At 46.2% G+C, this 25,833-nt stretch overlaps 1 protein-coding gene across 5 annotated transcripts in view; it reads left to right on the top strand.

The window, feature by feature from the left end:
* Positions 1-25,833, top strand: part of LOC122542112 (voltage-dependent T-type calcium channel subunit alpha-1I) — a 483,496-nt gene that overhangs the window by 330,835 nt on the left and 126,828 nt on the right. For all 5 annotated transcript variants that reach the window (XM_087978229.1, XM_087978227.1, XM_087978226.1 and 2 more), the window contains 3 exons: positions 20,986-21,137; positions 23,974-24,159; positions 24,611-24,728. In XM_087978229.1, coding sequence (XP_087834355.1) covers positions 20,986-21,137; positions 23,974-24,159; positions 24,611-24,728 — 456 coding nt within the window. The remainder of the gene's footprint in view (positions 1-20,985; positions 21,138-23,973; positions 24,160-24,610; positions 24,729-25,833) is intronic.

Here is a 25,833-nt window from a genome sequence, read left to right as displayed (position 1 = left end):
GGTAGGTCAGGCTTGATGGTCCGAATGGCCTGGATGCAGGGTCCAGCTTTGTCCTAAAAGCTTAGAAAAGTGCCTCCACTCACCCGACACTGGAAAAGAGAGGAACTCTTTCCTCAGGGGTCACGTCGTATCTGCTATAGACTGCAGTCAATTGTGTTCATGTTCTCAACACAAGAATGAAACTGTGCGAGCTCCACTTGTTCCTGATTGTGAAGAAGAGTCATAGATTGTTTCAGCAAAGATTGAGAGTAAATGGAGGAGCGTGTTAAGAGGAAAGAGGGCAGCAATTAACGTGGGCGATAATGATTTCAGTTCCTGCCTGTAATGTGAGTGGAGAGACTGCTCCATTTATTATAAGTAGTTTGGAGCTGATATTAAATTTGAGGTGGAGCAACATGGTATTAAAGATCAATCCACAATCAGCAATCATTGCATTCTAACCAGCTTTGCATAACATCCTCGTTGATAATGTCCTGCAACAATAAACATTTGCATTTACACAGCAGTTTTAACATAGTGAGATGATTTCAAGAAATCGCACAGCAACATTATTCAATTTCAGACTGAGCCAAATAAGAAGATATCCAGGCAGACAGGCTGGTGCTGGAACATTGGAACATAGGAACAGGAGGAGGCCATTCAGCCCCTCGAGCTTGCTCCCACCATGGCTGATCTTTGACCTAACTCTATTTGCCTGCCTTGAACATATTTCCCTTGATCCCTTGCTTAATAAATATTAGTCTATCTCGGATTTAAATTTAAGAACTGAATTAGCATCAACCGCTATTGGAGGAAGAGAGTTCCAAACCTCCACTACTCTTTGCGTTAGAACTGCTTTCTAACAACCCTCTTGTATAGCCTGGCCCTAATACATAGACTGTGTCCTCTGGTTCTAGAATTTTCAAACTAGTAGGAATAGTTTGTCTTATCCTTACCTGTTAATTCCCTGAAACCCTCAATTAGATCACCCTTTAACCTTCCAAATTCTAAAGAATAAAGGCCTAGTTTGTCTAATCTCTCCTCACAACTCAACCCCTGAAGTCCTGTGTAAACCTGCGATGAACTCCCTCCAGGGCCACAACATCCTTCCTAAGGCTCGGTGCCCAGATCTGCTCACCTTGTGCCAAGTGGAGTCTGACCAGGGTGTTGTATAACGGCAGCACAAATGGCCCTGTACACCAGCCCTTCAGATAGGAAAGGCAGCATTCCAGTGGCCTCTTGACTATCTCCTGCACCTGTTGGTGGCATTTTAAAGAGCAATGCACTGAGCCCCCAGATCCCATTGGATATCCACTGTACTTAATTTTATGCCATCTGAGCTAAACCCCGATCTCTCCGATTTCCATCCAAAATGGATAACCTCACATTTGCTTGTCTTAAGGTCCATCTGTTGCCCGTGCACTTAATCCATCAGCGTCCTGTTGTAGTAGTATGTTGTCGTTAGTACTGTTTGCAATGCTGCCCAAATTTCTGTCACCTGCAAATTTGAGTATTTGATTTTTTTATGCCTTTATCCAAGTCGTTAATGACCATTGAGGCCCCGGTAACCATCCCTGTGGGACGCCATTAGTCATGTCCTGCCAGCTTGAGTACTTACCCATTATTCCAACACTCTGTTCCCTGCCACTGAGCCAATTTCTTCTCCATCTTGGTCATTTGGCTCAATTCCATGGTCTTCCACCTTAGTTTACAATCTGATGGGTGGGACTTTATCAAAAACCTTCTGGAAGTCCATATAAACGACATCCATCGACATACCTCTGTCCATCACCTTTGTTGCCTCTGGCATGAATGTCAGGGGATTTCGAGAGGCAACTCCAGAGCTCAAGGCTAAAACAGCTGAAGGCTCAGCCAATCCTTGTGGTGTGATGGAAGTCAGAAAAACACAGCAGAATAGAACTGGAGGAGCTCAGAGATCTGAGAGGGTCGGAAGGTTGGAGGAGGCGAAAGAAAGAATTACTTACATCTAAATACTTGCGTTTATTTTTGTTTCCTTTATTCCAGCGTTGCTTGAAACATTTTACGGCTAACAAGCTGCTTTTGAAGTGTAGCCACTGTCGTAATTTGGGAAAGGGATGGAGAGAGTCTGAGATCAGACAAAGATGAGATTGACATTCTCAATCAGTGTCTGTTTTCAGGTGATGTGACTAAGTTTGTGTTAGCTGACAGGAACAAAGCTTTTGATCAGTTCAAGGGGGCAAAGAGACATGGCCTCCCAGGAGATTAAGCAAATTATCAAGTCTGCTGCTCAATTTTCAGCCACAGCTGAGCTGCCACTGGCAGCAGGAGTAAGCAATAACTGGATGGAGTATCTCTTTGATTTGATTTGATGTTTTATTGTCTCATGCACCTAGGTACAGTGAACAGTTTTGTTTTGTGTGAAGTGCAGGCAGATACAAAGTGCATTAGGGTAGGAGAACAGAGCCAGGAATACAATATTGCAGCTGTATAGGAGGTGCACAGAGAGTGAGATCAGCATTAAATTTATAGTTTGAGAGGTCCATTCAGAAGTCTAATACCAGTGGAGAAGCAGCTCCTATTGAACATGTTGGGAGGTGTGTTTAAGCTTTTGTATCTTATGCCTGACGGTAGAGGTTGGAAGAGATTATAACCGGGATGGGAGGGGCCTTTGAGGATGTTGGCTGTGGGAAGTGTAGATGGAGTCATTGGTTGGGAGTTGATTTGTCCGATGGACTGGGCTGTGTTCACTAATTTCTAGCAGTCTTGAGAAGAGAAGGGTTTAGATGGAGAGGAATTTGTTAAGTGCATACAAGACAATTTTCTGATTCAGTATGTGGATGTACCTACTAGAGAAGGTGCAAAACCTGACCTACTCTTGGAAAATAAGACAGGGCAGGTAACTGAGGTGTCAGTGTTGGAGCACTTTGGGGCCAGCGACCATAATTCTATTCATTTTAAAATAGTGTTGGAAAAGGATAGACCAGATCTAAAAATTGAAGTTCTAAATTGGAGAAAGCCCAATTTTGACGGTATTAGGCAAGAACTTTTGAAAGCTGATTGGAGGCAGATGTTCGCAGGTAAAGGGATGGCTGGAAAATGGGAAGCCTTCAGAAATGAGATAACAAGAATCTAGAGAAAATATATTCCTGTCAGGGTGGAAGGTAAGGCTGGTAGGTGTAGGGAATGCTGGATGACTAAAGAAATTGAAGGTTTGGTTAAGAAAAAGAAGGAAGCATATGTCAGGTATAGACAGGATAGATCAAGTGAATCCTTAGAAGAGTATAAAGGAAGTAGGAGTATACTTAAGAGGGAAATCAGGAGGGCAAAAAGGGGACATGAGATAGCTTTAGCAAATAGAATTAAGGAGAATCCAAACGGGTTTTACAAACACATTAAGGACAAAAGGGAGAGAATAGGGCTCCTCAAAGATCAGCAAGGCGGCCTTTGTGTGGAGCCGCAGAAAATGGGGGAGGTACTAAATGAGTATTTTGCATCAGTATTTACTGTGGAAAAGGATATGGAAGATGTAGGGAAATAAATGGTGACATCGTGCAAAATGTCCACATTACAGAGGAGGAAGTGCTGGATGTCTTGAAACGCATAAAGGTGGATAAATCCCCAGGAAAATCAGATTCTGTGAGAACTCTGTGGGAAGCTAGAGAAGTGATTTCTGTGCCTCTTGCTGAGATATTTGTATCATCGATAGTCACAGGTGAGGTGCTGAATGACTGGAGGTTGGCAACGTGGTGCCACTGTTTAAGAAGGGCGGTAAGGACAAGCCAGGGAACTATAGACCAGTGAGCCTGTCCTCGATGGTGGGCAAGTTGTTGGAGGGAATCCTGAGGAACAGGATTTACATGTATTTGGAAAGGCAAGGACTGATTCGGGATAGTCAACATGGCATTGTGCGTGGGAAATCATGTCTCACAAACTTGATTGAGTTTTTTGAAGAAGTAACAAAGAGGATTGATGAGAGTAAAGCAGTAGCTATGATCTATATGGACTTCAGTAAGGCGTTCGACAAGGTTCCCCATGGGAGACTGATTAGCAAGGTTAGATCTCATGGAATACAGGGAGAACTAGCCCATTTGGATACAGAACTGGCTCAAAGGTAGAAGACAGAGGTGGTGGTGGAGGGTTGTTTTTCAGACTGGAGGCCTGTGACCAGTGGAGTGCCACAAGGATTGGTGCTAGGTCCTCTACTTTTTATCATTTACATAAATGATTTGGATGCGAGCAAATCATCACATTGTCATTGTCATTTACTAACTGTTAGTAAAGTTTGCAGATGACACCAAAATTGGAGGTGTAGTGGACAGCGAAGAGGGTTACGTCAGATTCCACCAGGATCTTGACCAGATGGGCCAATGGGCTGAGAAGTGGCAGATGGAGTTTAATTCAGATAAATGCGACATGCTGCATTTTAGGAAAGCAAATCTTAGCAGGACTTATACACTTAATGGTAAGGTCCTAGGGAGTGTTGCTTAGCAAAGAGACCTTGGAGTGCAGGTTCATAGCTCCTTGAAAGTGGAGTCGCAGGTAGATAGGGTAGTGAAGAAGGCGTTTGGTATGCTTTCCTTTATTGGTCAGAGTATTGAATACAGGAGTTGGGAGGTCATGTTGCAGCTGTACAGGACATTGGTTAGGCCAATCTTGGAATATTGCATGCAGTTCTGGTCACCTTCCTCTCGGAAAGATGTTGTGAAACTTGAAAGGGTTCAGAAAAGATTTACAAGGATGTTGCCAGGGTTGGAGGATGTGAGCTACAGGGAGAGGCTGAACAGGCTAGGGCTGTTTTCCCTGGAGTGTCAGAGACTGAGGGGTGACCTTATAGAGGTTTACAAAATTATGAGGGGCATAGATAGGATAAATAGACAAAGTCTTTGGGGTGGGGGAGTCCAGAACTAGAGGGCATAGGTTTAGGGTGAGAGGGGAAAGATATAAAAGAGACCTAAGGGGCAACATTTTCACACAGAGGGTGGTACGTGTATGGAATGAGCTGCCAGAGGAAGTGGTGGAGGCTGGTACAATTGCAACATTTAAAAGGCATTTGGATGGGTATATGAATAGGAAGGTTTTGGAGGGATATGGGCCGGGTGCTGGCAGGTGGAACTAGATTGGGTTGGGATATCTGTTCGGCATGGACGGGTTGGACCGAAGGGTCTGTTTCCATGCTGTACATCTCTGTGACTCTGAGTTGCCAAGAGACGCTGTGATGCATCCAGATAGGATGCTTTCTTTGTACAGCTGTGAAGGTTGGTAAGCCTCAGTCTCTGAGTGTCGGACTCAGAGCTGTGTCTGTCAGCGATGATCTGTCAGGACCAGCAGGTGACTTTCACATTGATACAGCACTGGAAGAGTTAATGAGTGATCAGTTATCTTTCGACTTGTACTCCCAAAAGGTCGCTCAGGACTTTGACATTTAAGCAGCATTTATTTTTGTTTCCTTTATTCTTTTTTACTCGCTCTCGGCTGTGCACAGCCAATTGGTCAGTGAAAAGGAACAAAGAGATTGAAGATTACTTTATTCTTGCCGATAACATATTGAGCCTCTCTTGGCTTGGCATTCTTCCTGGACACAGAGATAAATAACTGGGGTATTTCAGATTGGAACTGCAGTTTGACAGAGCTCCAAACTGGCCAACTGGCAGAGAGTGGCAATAAAGGGGTCTTGTTCCGATCTGGCGTCTGGTGACTAGTGGAGTTCTGCAGGGGCTTGTGTTTGGACCACAAATATTCACATTGACGATCTGGGTGAAGGAACTGAGGGCATTGTTGCTAAGTTTGAAGATGACACAATGATAGTTGGAGGGACAGGTAGCGTTGAGGAAGAGGGGAGGTTGCAGAAGGACTTGGACAGGCTGGGCAAAGAAGTGGCAGATGGAATACAATGTGGGGAAACTGTGAGGTTATGCACTTTGGTTGGAGGGATAGAGGCCAGGATTATTTTCTAAATGGGGCAAAGCTTTGGAAATCAGAAGCACAAAGGGAGACGTGGGAGTCCCAGTTCAGGATACTCTTCAGGTTAGCATGCAGGTTCAGTTGGCAGTTAGGAAGGCAAATGTAATGTTAGCATTTATTTCAAGAGGGCTAGAATACCAGGACAGGGATGTACTGCTGAGGCTGAGTAAGGCTCTGTTCAGACCACTTTTGGAATATTGTGAGCAGTTTGGGCCCTGTATCTAAGGAGGGATGTGTTGGTGTTGGGGGGGTGGGGTCAAGAGGAAGTTTACAAGAATGATCCCAGGGATGAAGGGCTTGACATATAAGGAGCATTTGAGAACTCTGGGTCTGGAGTTGATGGAGTTTAGAACAATGTATGGGGTATATGATTTGAAACTTACCAAATACCGAGAGGCCTGGGTAGAGTGGACATGGAGAAGATGTTTCCACCAGTAGGAGAGACTGGGACCTGAGGGCACAGCCTCAGGGTGAAGGGATGACCCTTTCGAACTGAGTTGACAAGGAATTTCTTCTCCTACAGAGTGGGGAATCTGTGGGACTCCTTGCCCCAGAGGGTGTGGAAGCCAAGTCATTGAATGTCTTTACATCAGAGATAGATAGGTGCTTGATTAATGAGGGGATCAGAGGAGAAGGCAGGAGAATGGGGCTGAGAAACATGTCAGCCATGATCAAATAGTAAAGCAAACTCGATGGCACCCCTCCAGGATTGTCCTGGAGTCACCAAGAGTGGAAAACTAATTCCACAAGACATTGTTAGGCTCACAGCCAGGAAAAATGTTATAGGTGGCAGAAAGTGTGTGTGTGTCTGCCTGTGTGTGTGTGTATGTGTGTGTATGTATGAGAGTGTGTGTATGTGTGTGTTTGTATGAGAGAGTGTGTATGTGTGTGTTTGTGTGAGTGAGAGTGTGTGTTTGTGTGAGTGAGAGTGTGTGTATGTGAGAGTGTATGTGTGAGTATGAGTGTGTGTCTGTATGTGTGCATGTGACAGTGAGAGAGAGAGAGAGACTGTCTGTGTATGTGTTTGTGTGTGTGAGAGAGAGAGTGTGTGTGTCAGAGTGTGGTGTGTGTGTATTTGAGATAGTTTCCTTCCTTGTATGCTTGTGTGTTTGCTTTGAATAGTTTCCCTTTGTCAGTTCCTGAAATGTTGGCGTTGAGATCAAAAGGCCTGTTTAACCAGGCAGGAGAAAACACACTCAAACCCCCCCCGGAAATACACCCCACGTGACAATAAACAAATCAAATCAAATCAAATCAAATCAACTCAACTAATGTTTGATAGCCTTCACCCTGACAGTGAGCTGCATGCCTTGATCAGGTCATTCAGGAGTGAGGGAGACAGGAGGTGAGGTTCTGCACTCACGGTTCCAGTCTGAAACAGGTAGGCAGGAAGGATGCTTGCAGAGGTCTGACCTGTCACTAAACCATGGCATTGGGGGGGATATTCAACTGAGGAAGGTGGAAACGATTGAACAGATGAGATTGTGGGCTGGTGGTGGTTGGTTGGGCAGAGATCTGGGAGGAATGACAGGATAAACACAGCCTGGGGGTGCTGAATCCAAGTACAATCCAGTGAGGTCAATTAAAAACACCTTCCAGCTATTGGCTATAAATGATATAATGACAAAAAGAAACATCAGATGCTGGAATCCAAGGTGGATGGGCAGGAGGCTGGAAGGACACAGCAAGCTGTGCAGCATCACAAGGTGGATAGGTCAACATTCTGGATATAACCCTTCTTCCTATAAACGGTATAAGGGCTGAATGAGGTTGGGTTACTTCAATCCAGCTACTTGTGGACTGATGCCTACAACACAAAACATCTCAAACATTAGCTCTACTTCATTCAGACATGTAAATCTGGTAATAGAGGAGGTCAATGGAATGTTGACCTTTATTTCAAAGGGAATGGAGTGTGGGGATAGGGAGAATTTGCTTGAAGTATACAAGGCACGTATCAGACCATAAATGAATTACTACAAACCAGTTTCAAAGGAAAGTGTGATTGGCATTGGAGGGGATCCAGAGAAGATTCACTAGACTGATACCAGGTATGGATGGGCAGTCATAAGAGGAGAGGTTGAGTAGGTTGGGCTTATATTCATTGGAGTTTAGCAGGATGAGAGGTGACTTTATTGAAACATAGAAAGTTCTCAGCTCAATATTGAGAGGTTGTTTCCCCTGGTGGGAGAGTCTAGGACCAGAAAGCATTATCTCAAAATAAGGGGTTTGCACATATAGGACAGAAAGCAGGAGGAATTTCTTCTGTCAGAGGTGAGTGAGCCTGTGGAAATTTGTTACCTCAGAGGATTATCGAGGCTGGGGCATTGAGTATATTCAAGGCTGACACAGACAGATTTTTAATCAGTCAGGGGAATTGAGGGTTATGAGGCAAAGTAGAGTTGGGAACTATCAGATCAGCCATGATCTCATTGAACATAGGCTCGATGGGCTGAATGGCCTACTTCTGTTCCTAAGTCTTATAGGCAGACTTTATGGCCAAGGTGACACGTTGTTATGTTAGAGACATGTTGGAATATTCTCCGAAGATATCATCAACCTATAGCATTAAATCTTCATGCATGCTCCAGTTGAGTATTTCCAGAACTTGTCGTTTTTACTTCCAATTTCCAGCACCTATTGTATTTTACTTGTGTTATAGATAAATGCAGTTACAACAACAACACGAGTCAATGCTTGATTGACACCCAATTCATATCTTCAACATCCCCTTCCTCCATCACCAACACTCAGTAGCAGCAGTGTGTACCATCTACAAGATGCACTGCAGAAATTCTACAAAACATCCTCAGACAGCACCTTCCAAACCCACGACCACTTCCATCTAGAAGGACAAGGGCAGCAGATAGATGGGAACACCACCCCCTGCAAGTTCCCCCCCGAGCCACTCACCATCCTGACTTGGAAATATATCGCCGTTCCTTCACTGTCACTGGGTCAGAATCCTGGAATTCCCTCCCTAAGGGCATTGTGGGCCTACCCACAGCACATGGACTGCAGCGGTTCAAGAAGTCAGCTCACCCCCACCATCTCAAGGGGCAACTAGGGACGGGTAATAAATGCTGACCCAGCCAGTGTCACCCACGTTGTAACAATAAAGTTTGTAAAATGTAACTCTGCCAAGCTGTCTTGTGTCGAATAAAGCAAAAGCAAAATATTGCAGACGCTGGAAGTCTGAAAGAAAAATCCCCCACACAGGGACTGCTCTGCCCATCCAGCAGTATCTGTCGCGTAAAACTGAACAAATGTTTCAGGTTGATGACCTTTCACAGAACTGCAAACAGATGTGGTATTTCCTGAGCAAGATTGGAAACAATCTTTTGAAATCAAGTCAAAACTTGCAATCCCAACCCGAAAACACTGCTTGTCCCTCTCTGTCTTGTAGATGCTACTCAAAACACGAACGCTGATTAGGTTTTTTTCCCCCTGACCTATCCTGATATCTCCTGATGTGGCTCAATGTCAAACATTGTGTTGTAATTACTACGGTGAAGGGTCTTGGGAGGATGGACTGTGGGAAAGTTGATGCAGAAATGCGACTCCTTGTGCTACAGACAGCGCTGTTAACTGCTGTGGGTTGCTTCATGTGAATGATGGTATACAAATGCAACTTATTGTTGTACAGTAAGCAAAGCTTTAAACTGCTGCTGGCTGCACTCCCTCAGCACTGACCCTCCAACAGCGCGGCACTCCCTCAGCACTGACTCTCCAACAGTGAGGCACTCCCTCAGCACTGACCCTCCGACAGTGAGGCACTCCCTCAGCACTGACCCTCCGACAGTGCAGCACTCCCTCAGCACTGACCCTCCGACAGTGCGGCACTCCCTCAGTACTGACCCTCCGAAAGTGCACCACTCCCTCAGTACTGACCCTCCGACAGTGCAGCACTCCCTCAGCACTGACCCTCCAGCAGTGCAGCACTCCCTCACCACTGACCCTCTGACAGCGCAGCCCTCCCTCAGCACTGACACTCCGACAGTGCAGCACTCCCTCAGCACTGACCCTCCGACAGTGCAGCACTCCCTCAGTACTGACCCTCCAGTAGTGCAGCACTCCCTCAGCCCTGACCCTCTGACAGTGCGGCACTCCCTCAGTACAGACCCTCCGAAAGTGCACCACTCCCTCAGTACTGACCCTCTGACAGTGCGGCACACCCTCAGTACTGACCCTCCGACAGTGCGGCACTCCCTCAGTACTGACCCTCCGAAAGTGCACCACTCCCTCAGTACTGACCCTCTGACAGTGCGGCACACCCTCAGTACTGACCCTCCGACAGTGCGGCACTCCTTCAGTACTTCACTGTAAGTTTTGGGTTCAGTGTGTGTTGAAGCCTCTGGTGTTGTACCTGAGCCTTTTTAGTCAGAGGGTGCAAGTGTTGCCCTCATTGCACTCTTGCCCCCTCTTCAATGCCCCTTGCACCACAACCTTTCAACTCGGGAAACTATTAAAAAATGAACAACATGTGGACGAGGTAACTCTGACAGTGCTGGTTCATTCTGAAATCTGTAGCTAATGAAGCCTACTCCATCTCTTTCTCCCCCCCATCCTTATTGTCAGGCCACACGAGGAGGCTCCAGGTGACTGTGGTGCTGAAATACAACACCATCGGGTGTCTGCAAATCTAATGAGGGAAATCTGTTGGCATCTTCATCTCACTGCAGCTCATTCACAGCAATACTAAACCAGTTGCGTTCACTCACTATCTCACGGCTGTTTCTCAATCAGTCAGTCATGTTGCAGGTACAGAGAAAGACCTACTCCATTCAAGACCATTATGAGATGGGCCAATGGGCCGAGGAGTGGCAGGTGGCGTTTAATTTAGGTAAATGTGAGGTGCTGCGTTTTGGAAAGTTAAATCAGGCAGGACTTGCTGGTAAGGTCCTAGGGAGTGTTGCTGAACAAAGAGACCTTGGAGAGCAGGTTCATAGCTCCTTGAAAGTGGAGTCGCAGGTAGATAGGATAGTGAAGAAGGTATTTGGTATACTTTCCTTTATTGGCCAGAGCATTGAATATAGGAGTCGGGAGGTCATGGTGTGGCTATACAGCATTGGTTAGGCCACTATTGGAATATTGCGTGCAATTCTGGTCTCCCTCCTTATAGGAAGGATGTTGTGAAACTTGAAAGGGTTCCGAAAAGATTTACAAGGATGTTACCAGGGTTGGACGGTTTGAGCTACAGGGAGAGGCTGAACAGGCTGGGGCTGTTTTCCCTGGAGCGTCGGAGGCTGAGGGGTGACCTCATAGAGGTTTATAAAATCATGAGGAACATGGATAGGATAAATAGACAAAGTCTTTTCCCTGGGGTTGGGGTGTCCAGAACTAGAGGGCATAGGTTTAGGGTGAGAGGGGAAAGATATAAAAGAGAGCTAAGGGGCAACCTTTCACAGGGGGGGGGGTGATGCGTGTATGGAATGAGCTGCTTGGGGAAGTGGTGGAGGCTGGTACAATTTTAAAGGTTTCTGGTTGGACATATGAATAGGAAGGGTTTGGAGGGATATGGTCCAAGTGCTAACAAATGGGACTAGATTAATGGAGGATTCCTGGTTGGCATGGACATTGCCATGCTACACATCTCTACGACTCTATGACTCTATGTGGTAATACCTGAAGACCTGTCAAAGACCAATTCCACCTCTGATTGCTGGACCAAAGCCTCTGATGTAAAAGTATGGACACCTCATAGACGGTCTGTGAATTTCTCCAATGATACGATTAATCATGCAGCATGGAAACAGACCCTTCGGTCCAACCTGTCTAAACTAGTCCCACCTGCCTGTACTTGGCCCATATCCCTCCAAACAGTTCTTATTCATGTACTTATCCAAATATCTTTTAAACATTGTAACTGTACCAAAATTGCCCCCATATCTTGTTTAAATCTTTCCTTCTCACCTTGAAAGTGTGCCCCCTTGCCTTGAACCCCCAACCCTAGGGTAACGATATCTGTCATTCACCTTATCCATGCCCTTCATGATGTTATAAACCTCTATAAGGTCACCCCTCAGTCTCTGACACTCCAGGGAAAAGTCCCAGCCTGTTCAGCCTCCGCTTATAACTCAAACCCTCCATTCTCAGCAACTTCCTGGCAAATCTTTTCTAAACCATCTCCAGCTTCATAATATCATTCCTGTAACTGGCCCTTTGGCCCATTGAGCCCGTGCTGACCTGTTGCCATTAGTCCCATTTTCCAGCTCCTGGCTCATAGACTTGAATGTTATGGCATTTCAAGTTCTCATCCAAGTGATTTTTAAAGAATGTGGGGTCTCCCATCTCTAACGTCCTCCACACAGCCCTCCAGATTCCCTCTGGTTGAGAAATATTTTTCTCAAATCCCCTTCTGAGGAGGGGTCACTGGACCCAAAATGTTAACTCTGCTTTCTCTCCACAGATACTGCTGAGCTTTGCCAGTAATTTCTGTTATCATTTCTGATTTTCCAGTGTCTGCAGTTCTTTCAGTTTTTATCTCGTAGATGAATTCTTGTTGAAGACAAATCCTTTCTCCCTTAATTACTGATGGTGTTGGTTTTGTACGTGAGTGAAAGGGTTAATTCCAATTAAGTGTGTTATGCACTGGCATCTAACCTCTGACACCCAGGTGTAAGATAAAGCTGAGACAGATGGTACAGGAACCTCATCTGACTGATGGCTGTGCAGGTGAAATACATTTGATGGGTATTAATCCAGTTCATCCTAGATGTGGACATGCAGAAGTTTAAGGTAATTGGCAATAAATTTGCATTCTCACATAGCAAGGTCACAAGAGAGCTGGTGTGTAAGATGGAGAAATGTCACATTAACACAAGAAGGGGTAAACAGCATAACAACTACCCTAGTTCTGAACTCAATTAACAATCTCGCGATCAGAGGACAAAGGAGGTCAGTGTGCAGGGGAGGGACACTGAATGATTCTCTCAGATGGATCTCTGGCTCCGTCGAATTATTTTGGGCAGATTGATTTGTGCCTACGCATTTCACACAGACCCAACAATGCTCGATTCCAAGATGGAATGTGTCCTCTTCCTGAGCTCCAAAATCCCTGGAGAAAATCCACAACGTGCTCAAAATGCACAGCAGATTGTTACATTCCCGGGGGGGGGGGGGGGGTTCATATGCACCAAAATAACTGAGTTCATCAAGTGATGCTTAGCTGGAGAACTTACCAGCTAGGCTTTACCTTTTGTAATCTTCATTTTAGCATTAATCAGTAGAAACGTGAATTAATAGGCAATTAATATTTCAAATAAATTGATAAATCCGTTTTAAATCATTAATAATATAAAGAACATCTTACAAAGCCACAATCACTTGGATTACTTTCCGCATGCATGCTGCACCACTTCACATTATTGAATGGCGTTCATTGGCAGCTCTGTATCTGCTGAAGTCTCTGGAGACAGTCTTCATCCAACAATATCTCCGCTATAGGACCACCTCATTTAGGTTTGCAACAGTCTCAACGAACACAGAGTCCCTAGATACTCCTTTATCCAGCAACATTCATAAATCCTGCTAATCACTCTAATTAACTCCGGTAAAACTGAAGCAGCAGCACTGGAATTTCCAAATTCACAATTGCTGCTCTAACCCTGTGTTCAGCCGTCTCTCCTGGTTGACAATAATGAACACACACAGCTCCTTGTAAATCTTCCTTCTCTGTTGCATTTTCTGTAACTCTCCTTCCTGTCTGTCCACATGACTTTCGCTGCCTTCCTGTTGGTACTGCTTCCAGGCTAGAGATTGGCAGGTCATTGCAACCATTCATTTTCATTCAAGAAAAATACATTTCATCCCTTTTGTATTGATGCAAACTTTAAATGTACTTTTCAAACATTCTTAAAATCAATCAGATTCCCCAGACGTTTTCAAGAAATTGCAGGTTTTTTTACTGTGCTGTTTCTGGGTTAAAGGTCTCACAATATCTATTGGTATCTGAAAACAGAAGCAATGATTTAACCCAACAAGTAATCACAAAGCTTGCACAAAGAATCTGCAATGAATTGCATTTAGTAGCACCTTAAATGTAGTAAAAATATTCCAAGGCACTTCATAGGAACTGAATCAGAGAGACCTGACCCATAAGTCAAATAAGGAGGTATTAGAATTCGAGTCGTAGATTAAAAGGAAGAACATTCAAATGTACAAACTGGGAACCAGTCCAGACCATTCAGCCCCACTGAGAAGGTTCTGTCATTCATGGTTGATCTGATTATGGTCTCAACCCCACTTTCCAGTCTATCCCAATAATCACTCTCCCTTTTTAGTCAAGAGATGAGTTGGAAGTGGTGTTCTCCAGGAATCAGTTTGGGACACTTGCTTTTCTGATTGATATAAATGATTTGGAGATGAGTGTTAAGGGCAAAATCTTGAAATTTGTAGATGATACTAGGCTAGGGAGAATAGTGAATTGTGGGGATGATGTAGAGAGACTTCAGAAAGTTGGCTAAATGAGCAGATGAATTTCAATACAATGAAATGTGAAGTAGAAATCTTGGTAAAAGAAATACAGAGAGACAATACGGGCTCAATGGTACAATGCTGAGGGGTGTTCAGGAGCAGGGGGACTTTGGGGTTCAAGTACTTGATTCTCTGAAAGTGGCCAGGCAATTTGAAACAGTTATTAAGAAGGTTTAAAGGATCTGTGCATTTAGAAATAAAGGCACACAGTTTAAAAGCAACACCTCTACAAATCATTGGTCAGGTCACATTTGGAGCATTGTGTTCAGTTCTGGGCACCTTATTTAGGGAAGGATGTTAAAGCCCTTGAGAGAGTGCAAAGGAGGTTTACGAGAATGGTACCAGGTATGAGGAATTTTAGATGGAAGGAAATATTGGAGAAATTGGGCTTCGCTCCTTGCAGCAGAGAAGATTGACAGGTGACCTTACTGAGGTGTTCAAAATGTTGAATAACTTTGACAGTAGCGAAGGACATTCTGTTTCCACTGACAAAACAGAAATTGCTGGAAAAGCTCAGCAGGTCTGGCAGTACTTGACGAGAGAAATCAGAGTTAACGTTTTGGGTCGAGTGACCCTTCCTCAGAACTGATAGTAGCTAGGAAAATGTCTTCTTATATGCAGAAGAGGGATAAAACTGAGACCTTTGCTGAGTACAGAACGTTCAGCATCAGAGAGCAAAAGGTCAGGAGGCATGGGTTTGGGGGAGGGGATGGAGATAGACGGAAGGGGAGGAGAGGAAGGATCCAGAGGGCCATGTGTACCTCCATGGATTGCTTTTCCAGTGATTTCTAGTTTTGTCTCTGATTTACAGCATCCTCAGCTCTTTCAGTTTTTATATTCTGTTCCACCAGTTGGTATGTCAGTAACTAGAGGGACACAATTTCAAGATTGTCAACAAGAGAGTTCGGAGTGAGATGAAGAGAAACTTCCTTACTCCGAGAGATGTTGGGAGCTGGATATGTAATTAAAATTAGATGGCTACAGAGATAGGGCTGGAGAATGGGACTGGCTAGGTATGTCTTTCAGGAGCTGGTACAGACATGATGGGTTGAATGGCTTGCTCCAGTCGTGTAAAATTCTATGGTTCTAAGAATCTCTCTACCCTCTGCATGATGGATATCCAATGATCCTTGCTCCACAGCTCGCTGGGAACAAGAGTTCCAAAAAACACATGACCCTTTGAGAGAAAGCAATACCTCTTCATCTCTGTCTTAGATTGGAGATCTCCTACTTTGAAACCTAGAGACAGGTGGAAAGGGAATAGCAGAGATTAGCCCTTTTCTGTGTTGGGTGGTGGTCTATCTGCCGTGTCGATCCCGTGAGTGCTGCTTTCTATCTGATTCCCCGGCCATATTACAACCTTCGTTCAAACAACATAATTAAACTTCGAGAGAACTAGCCCTGTCGAAGGGACAGGGAGCAATTGCCAAGCAGGTATCAGAGGACTTGTTGCAATTTGTGCTGGCAATTAGTCATTCAACACAAACCAGCCAACATTTATTGTTCAGTTAATCAGCATTTTATGAGAATTTGATGAGCATTTCAAGAGAGTGGAAGCTGATGTGAAACAACGCTTAATTTACTCTTCAATGCTCATGTATTTTGGGCACCTCCCAGATGCACGAGAGGGAGGGATGGGGAGGGGTTTAGATGGGGGGAGGTTGGGAAGCAAGGGGAATTGTTCTGTCGACAAGGAGGATTTTAATAATGAGCTAATTTTCGGTTGGAGAAGGAGCTTATTAGCATATAGAATTACATTTGAATAACAAAAACACACAGACATGGAAATAAAGCCCAGAACCTGATTGCGAGAAAGACTGGCAGCATCTGTTGGCACTTTTAATAAACGAGTTTTGAAATTTGTGACAGGAATGTGGAGTATTTTTATCATCTGTGTTCATTGCTATAGGGGATTAAAGCTTTACTTCCAACTGCGGCTGATACTATTTATAATGAGTTGTCATTCAGAACTAAATATTAACAGATGTGCAATTAAGGGACCATCTTAAAGTGACATTCACCTGGCATTAGGAGTGTGCACTGGCTCACAATGAAGTTGCTCCTTTTATGCTTCAGAAGCGATGCTCCATAATTAAATCCTCTGTTTTTGTTGTTCCGTGCTGTGAGTTGACAATGGGAGCGCGGTTGGGATTCTTTTGTTAATGATCGAAGCCTTTGGCAACTCTGTGACACAGAACTAGAAACAGCCGGAATGGTACCAGGTCCCAGTGGGTTCAAAGTCAAGGGCAGGCTTCATAAACTTGACTTGTATTCCCTTCAGGTGTCGGAGCTCGACAGCTGATCCGATAATGTGTTTCAAATCGCAACACAATTCAGAAGGGTCGATATCGAGAGGCCAGAACAGGAGGATGTAATATTACAAAGTTAGACTGGATTACAGGGAAAATAGGAAACATTTCCTTGCTTTGTTATTTTCCTGAGAGCAGCAGAGGGTGAGGGGAGACTAGACTAAGTAACGAGATGCATAGATAGGGTTGACGGTCAGAACCTTTCTCCCCAAAGTTGAAATGTCTAAAGCTAGGGGGCATGCAGGAGAGCGGGAAAGTTCAAAGGAGATGTGAGGGGCAAGTTATTTGCACAGAGAGTGTTAGGAGTCTGGAACATGCAGCCAGGGGTGGTGATCGAGGTAGATACAATAGGGGCATTTAAGAGACTTTCAGATAAGCACATGAACATGTAAGGAATGGAGAGAGATGGACCAAGGGCAGGCAGAAGGGTTGGAGTTTAATTTGGAGTCATGTGGGCCGAAGGGCCTGTGCCTGTGCTGTACTGTTCCGTGTTCTGTGTTCCATTTTCAAGCAAGAGGTGGCTATTCAGAATTCTACGCTGGGAAGATCTGTAGATGCTGGGGGTTAGGTGAAACTTTTAAGGCTGAGATTGAGGGATTTTCAGTCATTAAAAAGCATTGAGGAGTACCCTAAAAAGACAGGTAGATGGTTTTCAGGTGAAGGTTAGCCCTAATCTCATTGAGACACTGAAAAGTTGACTCTTTCTCCACTCTGAGATGGAGTTGCTAAGGAGGTGGAACCACATTCACCGCAGCAAGAAATACAGAACTTGGATTTTTTTTTTAGATGGTGCACTCACCATAACCTAAGGTCACACCTCAAAGTGTCAGGGAGACAGCACTAAGCAAACACTTAAGCTGTAGTCGCATTGGGTAAAAATGAGAGCTGGGGTGCACACAGCAAGATCCCACAGTAGCAGTGAATAAATCAGCATGGTTGTTGCCACATCACTGCTGACCTTTGCTGAGGGAGTGAGGGAAAGGGGTCAACCAGCTCAGTTGGCTGGACGGCTGGTTTGTGATGCCAACAGAGTGGGTCCAATTCCTGCAAAGGCTGGAGACTCTTTGTGGGGTGACACAGTGGCTCTATGATTAGCACTGCTAACTCACAGCGCCAGGGACCTGGGTTCAATTCCACCCCGTGGGGGCGACTGTCTGTGTGGGGTTTGCACATTCTCCCCTGTGTCTGTGTGGGTTTCTTCCCACAGTCCCAAGCTGTGCAGATTAGGGTGGACTGGCCATGCTAAATTGCCCATTGTTTTCAGGGATCTGTAGGTTGGTTAGGTGAGTTAGCCATTGGCAATGCAGATAGGGGGATGGATCTGGGTGGGATGCTCTTTGGAGGATTGCTGGGCCAAATGGCCTGTTTCCACACTCTATGGATTCTACTATACTATGAAGGACTCTACCTCTCCCCTCACCTGAGGTGTGCTGAACCCTCAGCACCAGCTGTCTCTCCCTACCTGAGAGCAGCTGAGGGTCCTGTGGGACGACAGTGATGTCTCTGTTGAGAGAGGTAGTTCTCCTCTCACTTTCTCAGGTAGCTGTCACTGTGGCTGTGTAGGAGCCTCTCCTTGGTAATGCACAGTAATGTTCGGGTACCCGTACGAGGGGTTTGCACTGAGGTCCCAACGACAGTGACCCCGGTTGGTTTTGATCATCAAGGCCCACCATTGCTGTAAAGGTGTGGAGTTTCTCACAGGATCTTGAGGTCCTTGAGCCAAAGGAAATCTTCCCCCACCTTCCCACCCTCACAGACACCACCCCACCCACATTCCCACCCTCACAGACACCACCCCACCCACATTCCCACCCTCACAGACACCACCCCACCCACATTCCCACCCTCACAGACCCCGCTCCCCCACCTTCCCACCCTCACAGACACCACTCCCCCACCCCTTCACCCTCACAGACATCATTCCCCCACACCCCCACCCTCACAGACACCACCCCTCCACCTTCCCACCCTCACAGACGCCACCCCCCCCACCTTTCCCACCCTCACAGACCCGGCTCCCCCACCTTCCCACCTTCATAGACACCACTCCCCCACCCCTTCACCCTCACAGACATCATTCCCCCACACCCCCACCCTCACAGACACCACCCCCCCACCTTTCCCACCCTCACAGACGCCACCCCCCCACCTTCCCACCCTCATAGACACCACTCCCCAACCCTCACAGACACTGCTCCCCCACCCTCCCCTCTCACAGACACCACTCCCCCACATTCCCACCGTCACAGACACCCCTCCCCCACCTTCCCACCGTCACAGACACCCCTCCCCCACCCTCCCCTCTCACAGACACCACTCCCCCACATTCCCACCGTCACAGACACCTCTCCCCCACCTTCCCACCCTCACAGACACCCCTCCCTCACCTCCCCTCCCTCACAGACACCGCTCCCCCACCCTCACAGACACAGCTCCCCCACCCTCACAGACACTGTTCCCCCGCCTTTCCACCCTCACAGATACTGCTCCCCCACCCTCACAGACACCCCTCCCTCACCTCCCCTCCCTCACAGACACCGCTCCCCCACCCTCATAGACACCGCTCCCCCACCCTCACAGACACAGCTCCCCCACCCTCACAGACACTGTTCCCCCGCCTTCCCACTCTCACAGACACTGCTCCCCCACCCTCACAGACACCCCTCCCTCACCTCCCCTCCCTCACAGACACCGCTCCCCCACCCTCACAGACATAGCTCCCCCACCCTCACAGACACCGTTCCCTCACTCTCGCAGACACCCCTCCCTCACCTCCCCCACCCTCACAGACACCCCTCCCTCACCTCCCCTCCCTCACAGACACCGCTCCCCCACCCTCACAGACACCGTTCCCTCACTCTCGCAGACACCCTTTCAATACACATCCCCCTGACTGATGTAAACCTAGATGCTGGTTGATCCTGTGCTCCTCCTCCCTAATCCATGGTGACCAGTTCAGCTACTGCCCAGTCGCTGGGCTATACCGAGCCAGAGACAGACATACTCCATTATGAGATTGATGGCATTGGTATTCTCCTGAGCTTCAGGCCACCCACTGCATATTGGAGACTCCAGCTGGTATTCAATTATCGCACCTTGGTGATTGGCTGATACTCATTATCGTCACTTTAATCAATGTGTTTCGACCAAACATCCAGCAAAGTAGGACTTTAACCCAGGCCTCCTGGTCTTGATGTAGGGACAGTACTGCTGCACCACAAGACTACCTCTGAAACATATCGACATGGGATGGGGCGGACTTCCAAAGATCTTGGGAGAAAGAGTGAGCAGAAGGTGGAGTTTATTCAAAATTGTTTAAGGATGTGCGCATTGCTGGCAAGGCCAGCATCTATTGTCCAACCCTAATTGCCCAGAGGTCAATGAAGAGTCAACCACATGACTGTGGATCTAGAGTCATATGTCGGCCAGACCAGGTAAGGATGGGAGATTTCCTTCCCTGAAGGACACTAGTGAATCAGATGGGTTTTTGCAAAATGAGCAGTAGCTACATAGTCACCATTATGTCAGCTGTTTTCTTAAATAACAGAATTTGTTTTTATGGAATTCAAATTGCACCATCTGCCAGAGTTGGATTTGAAGTGATGTCCTCAGAACATTGGCCTGGGGCTCTGAGTTCCTCACCCCGGGACAATATGATGAGGTCACCACCTCCCCACTGCATTCACAGCAAAGGGTTTGTGGATTATTGTGTGGGTAAACATACATTCGGAGTTTGGGATTGAGAGGAAAAGCCAAAGAAACAATTCTCATCAAATTGAGCAGGGTTGCGGTGTTGATTGTGATGAGGAGATTGAAGAATTACAAAAAGGTTTGTAGAGAAACCTTACACACATGGCTTGGTTTAAGAAAGGGGTACTGCAAGGTCATGAACCTGAATCACATTATGGGCCAATGTTACTCCAGGAGCAATCCTGAAACTGGAGGTCAGACCCCATCATGACAGTTAACACTCACTCCAGAAACAAACTTAGAGGAAACTCAAGACGTATATAATCGAAGGGCCATCTTGAGAGTAATTGACACTGTTCTTTCCAAGTATAGAATACTATAAGTAGCAGAAGTAGGCCATTCAACCCATCGAATCTGCTCTGCTGTAAAATGAGATTGTGGATGATTGAGAGAATAATGGCTTGAGAAGTGTACTTTAGGCATCATTCTTCTCCAATGGGTAAAGCCTATCCTCAGCTACACAAACTGAGTACCATTTGCTCATTGAGACCCTATTTCTCACCCAATTTCTCCTGTCCATTTCTTTCAGCCAGAGGAGTTGACCCATGTCTTGGAAATCAGCAATATTGTGTTCACCAGCATGTTTGCCCTGGAAATGATTCTCAAACTCACTGCGTTTGGATGCTTCAACTACTTGCGAAATCCTTATAATATTTTTGACGGCATCATCGTCATCATCAGGTGGGCAATGTGCAGTGAAGGTGGCGTTGAATATTCTCTGGGATTCATACAGTCATAGAGTCATATAGGAAACAGACCCTTCAGTCCAGTCAGTCCATGCCGACCAAGTTTCCCAATCTAAACTAGTCCCACTTGTCTGCGTTTGGCCTATATCCCCCTAAACCTTTCCTGCTCATGTACCTGTCCAAATGTTGTTACTGTACCCGCATCTACCACTTCCTCTGGCGGTACGTTCCAAAGAGCGCACGGAGCTGTGGACACACCCTCAGGGAATTCCCAGAGGGACATTGCCATAGACCCTACTGGTGGTAAGGGGATACTGCCTTCTTGAAGCAGCCCGTGAAGCACAGCAGGTCAGGCAGCACCTGAATAGCAGGAAAATCGACGTTTCAGACTGGAGCCCTTCATCAGGAACGATTCCTAATGAAGGGCTCCGGCCCGAAACATCGATTCTCCTGCTCCTCAGGTGCTACCTGACCTGCTGTGCTTTTCCAGCAACACACTCTCAACTCTGATCTCCAGCATCTCCAGACCTCACTGTCTCCTTCTAGAGACAGCCCCCTCGCCCTGTCAGTGTGCAAAGGACACACTCCAAAGGTGGTCAATATCCAGGCTTGGCCTGAGAAGTGAAAATAACATTCATACCACGCAAGTGCCAGACCATCTCCAACAAATGAGATTCTAACCATTACTTCTTGACATCCAATAGTATTACCATCACTGAATCCCCCACTATCAACATCCTGGGTGTTACCATTGACCAGAAACTCAACCGAACTCGCCACATAAACACAGTGACTACAAGAGCAGGTCAGAAACTCGGAATCCTGCAATGATTAATTCACCTCCTGACTCTCCAAAGCCTGTCCACCTTCTACAAGGCACAAGTCAGGAGTGTGATGGAATACTCCCCAGTTGCCTGGATGGGGGCAGCTCCAACAACACTCAACAGGCTTGGCACCATCCAAGAAAAAGCAGCCCCTGTTTGATTGGCACCACATCCAGCACCTTCATTGTTAACTCCCTACACCAGTGATGCACAGTAGCAGCAGTCTGTACCATCTACAGGATGCACTGCAGTAAATCACCAAGATTCCCTTGATAGCCCCTTCAGAACTCCGCAACCTCCTCCATCTAGAAGGACAATGGCAGTAATACATGGGAACACCCCCACCCCCCACAATCTCCTCTCCAAACCACTCACCATCCTGACTTGGAAATATATTGCCGTTCCTTCACTGTGGTTCGGTCAAAATCTTGGAATTCCCTCCCTAAGGGCATTGGGGTCACCCCAGAGCAAGGGAACTGCAGTGGTTCAAGAAGGCAACGCGCCACTACCTTCTCAAAGGGCAACTAGGGACAGGCAATAAATGCTGGACCCAGTCAGCGATACACTTATCTCATAAATGGATTTTTAAGAAGACTGACTCTCGCACGCTTTCTCACACACCCTTTACTTTTCATTCACATGCACTCTCCCACTCTCCCACTCTCCCAGTCTTCCACTCTCACTCGTGCACACATTCACACATGATAGATAGATCCATTTTTAGTTAATACACAGCCCTTCAAATTGAGCTACCATCTGTTTTACTGCACGTATTGAATTGAACTTATTGCCCCGTGTACCGAGGCACAGTGAAAAGCTTTCTCTTGCGAGCAATACAGGCAGATCACAGAGTTATGTAGGCAACCTTGCAAGGATGCCTGCCTTGAAGAAGTTTTCCTCCTCTCTCGACAAGAATACTCTATGCTACTTTCTCCCCACCCCCACCCCTCTCTCATTTATCTCTCCACTCTGCAGACACCCTGCCTCTATTCCTGATGAAGGGTTTTTGCCCGAAACGTCAATTTTCCTGCCCCTCGGATGCTGCCAGACCTGCTGTGCTTTTCCAGCACCACTCTGATCTAGGCTCTGGTTTCCAGCATCTGCAGTCCTTGTTTTTACCACAGAGTTAAGTAGCATAGATAGTAAATAATAGGTAAACAGCAGCAAAAACAAAAACACAGGTACAGGTGAACGTTAAGAGTTTGTGAGTCCATTCAGTAGTCTAACAACAGTACGGTAGAAACTGTTAGGAAACCGGCTGGTGCATGTGTTCAGGCTCCGTACCTTCTCCCCGATGGTAGAGGCTGTAGAAAAGCATTGCCAGAGTGGGATGGATCTTTGAAAATGCTGGTGGCCTGTCCTTGTCAGCGGGGCCTGGTAGATGGATTCTGTAGATGGGAGGTTGGCCTTTGTGATTATAGGATTATAATCCCAAATACCTTGTATTATAGGATTTCAATGGGGTGGAGGGGTGAATAGCATTCTCTGATCCCATGCACTAACTGTTAGGGTGAAAGCTTTCGTGAAATTCTTTCTCGCTGCAAGGGAATTCGAGGAGGTTTTTTGCAGATTGCATTTAGAATGCAGTCTTTTGATTTGAGAAAACTCCAAACTGTTGACCAGGTTTAACAAAAGCTGCGTTTGTGTAGCGCACAGAACATCCCGAAGCATTTTACATCCGACCTCCATTTAGAGGTGTGGTCACCGTCATAATGTGGAAAAGACTGCAGCCAATTTCAGCACAGCAGCACTGCCTTAATGTCCAGGTCATGTGTCTTAATGACAGGGGTTGTGGGATAAATATTGGCCAAGGCACTGCGTTCTCATGCAGACAATCAGTGACAGTAAAACTGGAGCCAGTTTCACCTTTGGGCTCTGGAATTTGAGTTTGTTGTGCTTTGATAGATCCCTTTGCGTCTGTAATAAAGAGTGTGACTTCCAAAGGGTAATATTGTGAGCCACGTGGAAATATTAGGGCGCATTGCTGACCCCTCTTTCTCTGGGCAGTGTCTGCGAGATTGTTGGCCAGTCAGATGGAGGCCTCTCGGTCTTGCGGACTTTCCGTCTCCTTCGGGTGCTGAAGTTGGTGAGGTTCATGCCGGCTCTCCGCCGTCAGCTCGTCGTCCTCATGAAGACAATGGACAACGTCGCCACCTTCTGCATGCTGCTGATGCTCTTCATCTTCATCTTCAGGTAGGCCAGACCATCCCAAAATCCTCACCATTCCCTTCCAGGGTTAGCGAACTGGCTTGACCGTTGGCTATTTGGCCTGGTTTCCATGACGATGCGCTGCGGTGAGCCCAACACAAGGGGCTAAAAGACACTTCCTATCAGCACAAAGCAACATCAAACCTCACAAAACATGTGATCGGGAATTATAATTACGCGTCAGGTTCCAAGGAGGTTCAGCTTAGCTGCATAATTGGATGTGAAGATTATGAGAGAAAATAAAGCAAATTGCTGTGACTGTTGGACACCCAATCTGCACACTTCAGGGAATGAGAAACTGGTGCTTTAATTGACTAAGTGAAGGAGGAAGCAGATGGGGTTGATTTTAATCTGCAAAGCATTTAGTAGCACTTAATCGTTTTGATTTCTTGCTGAAATGAACTTTAACACACTGCCTATCTCTCCTTTTCTCAAGCATATTGGGAATGCACATATTCGGTTGCAAATTTAGCCTGAAGACCGATGGCGGGGATACTGTTCCTGACAGGAAGAATTTTGACTCTCTTCTCTGGGCTATTGTCACAGTTTTTCAGGTCAGTCTCCTGAACAGTAGGTGTGGGTGTTCTGGGCAGCCCACAGGAACTTGGTTAAAGTAAACTAGCAGCTGGTTGTAAATAATTTGAAGGAAAGCTGGAAGGTCAGATCATGTGACCATAAGATGTAGGAGCTGAAGTAGGCCATTCAGCCCATCAAATCCCCTCCGCCATCCATAGAGACATAGAGTCATAGAGATAAAGCAATGTGCAACATGAGAAACAGACCCTTTGGTCCAACTCATCCATGCCGACCAGTTATCCTAAATTAATCTAGTCCCATTTGCCAGCATTTGAACATATCCCTTTAAACCCTTCCTTTTCATGTATCCATCCAGATGCCTTTTACACGCTGTAATTGTATCAGCCTCCATCATTTCCTCTGACAGCCCATTCCACACACGCACCACCCTCTGTGTGAAAAAGGTACCCCTTAGGTCCCTTTTAAATCTTTCCCCTCTCACCTTAAACCTATGCCCTGTAGTTTTGGACTCCTCTAACCTTGCCCCTCATGATTTTATAAACCTCTATATGGTCACCCCTCAGCCTCCGACGCTCCAGGGAAAACAGTCCCAGCCTGTTCAGCCTCTCCCTGTAGCTCAAACCCTCCAACCCTGGCAACATCCTTGTAAATCTTTTCTGAACCCTTTCAAATTTAACCACATCTTGCCTATAGCAGGGAGACCAGAACTGAATGCAGTATTCCAAAAGTGGCTTCACCAATATCCTGTACAACCACATCATGACCTCCCAACTCCTACACTCAATGCACTGAACCAAATACCTTCTTCAATGAGACCCTATTAAACCCAATTAAAGATAAAATGTCCCAAATACACTCAAATGCAACACAGGAGCAGGTATTGTCACAGGTGAGTGAAACAGAGAGGAGGGTCTTCAGTTCTGCTGGGCCTCCTGATCCCTGACGATTCCTGCTGGAGCGATCAATTACTTAATGCCAGTATCAGTGATCTTAGTGTAAATCAGTTTCTTAGTAATTTTTTTGTCTTAAAGTTACTTATGGGTTGTTGGCAAAGTTGGGTGGGCCCTGGGTCTCAGTGGTTAGCACTGCTGCCTCATGGTGCCAGGGACCCGGGTTCAATTC

The sequence above is a fragment of the Chiloscyllium plagiosum genome, unplaced genomic scaffold (assembly GCF_037043375.1).
Source record: "Chiloscyllium plagiosum isolate Xiang-an unplaced genomic scaffold, Cpla_swu_hap1 HiC_scaffold_33, whole genome shotgun sequence".
NCBI classification, from domain to species: Eukaryota; Metazoa; Chordata; class Chondrichthyes; order Orectolobiformes; family Hemiscylliidae; genus Chiloscyllium; species Chiloscyllium plagiosum.
This window is presented reverse-complemented; position numbering and strand designations above follow the sequence as displayed.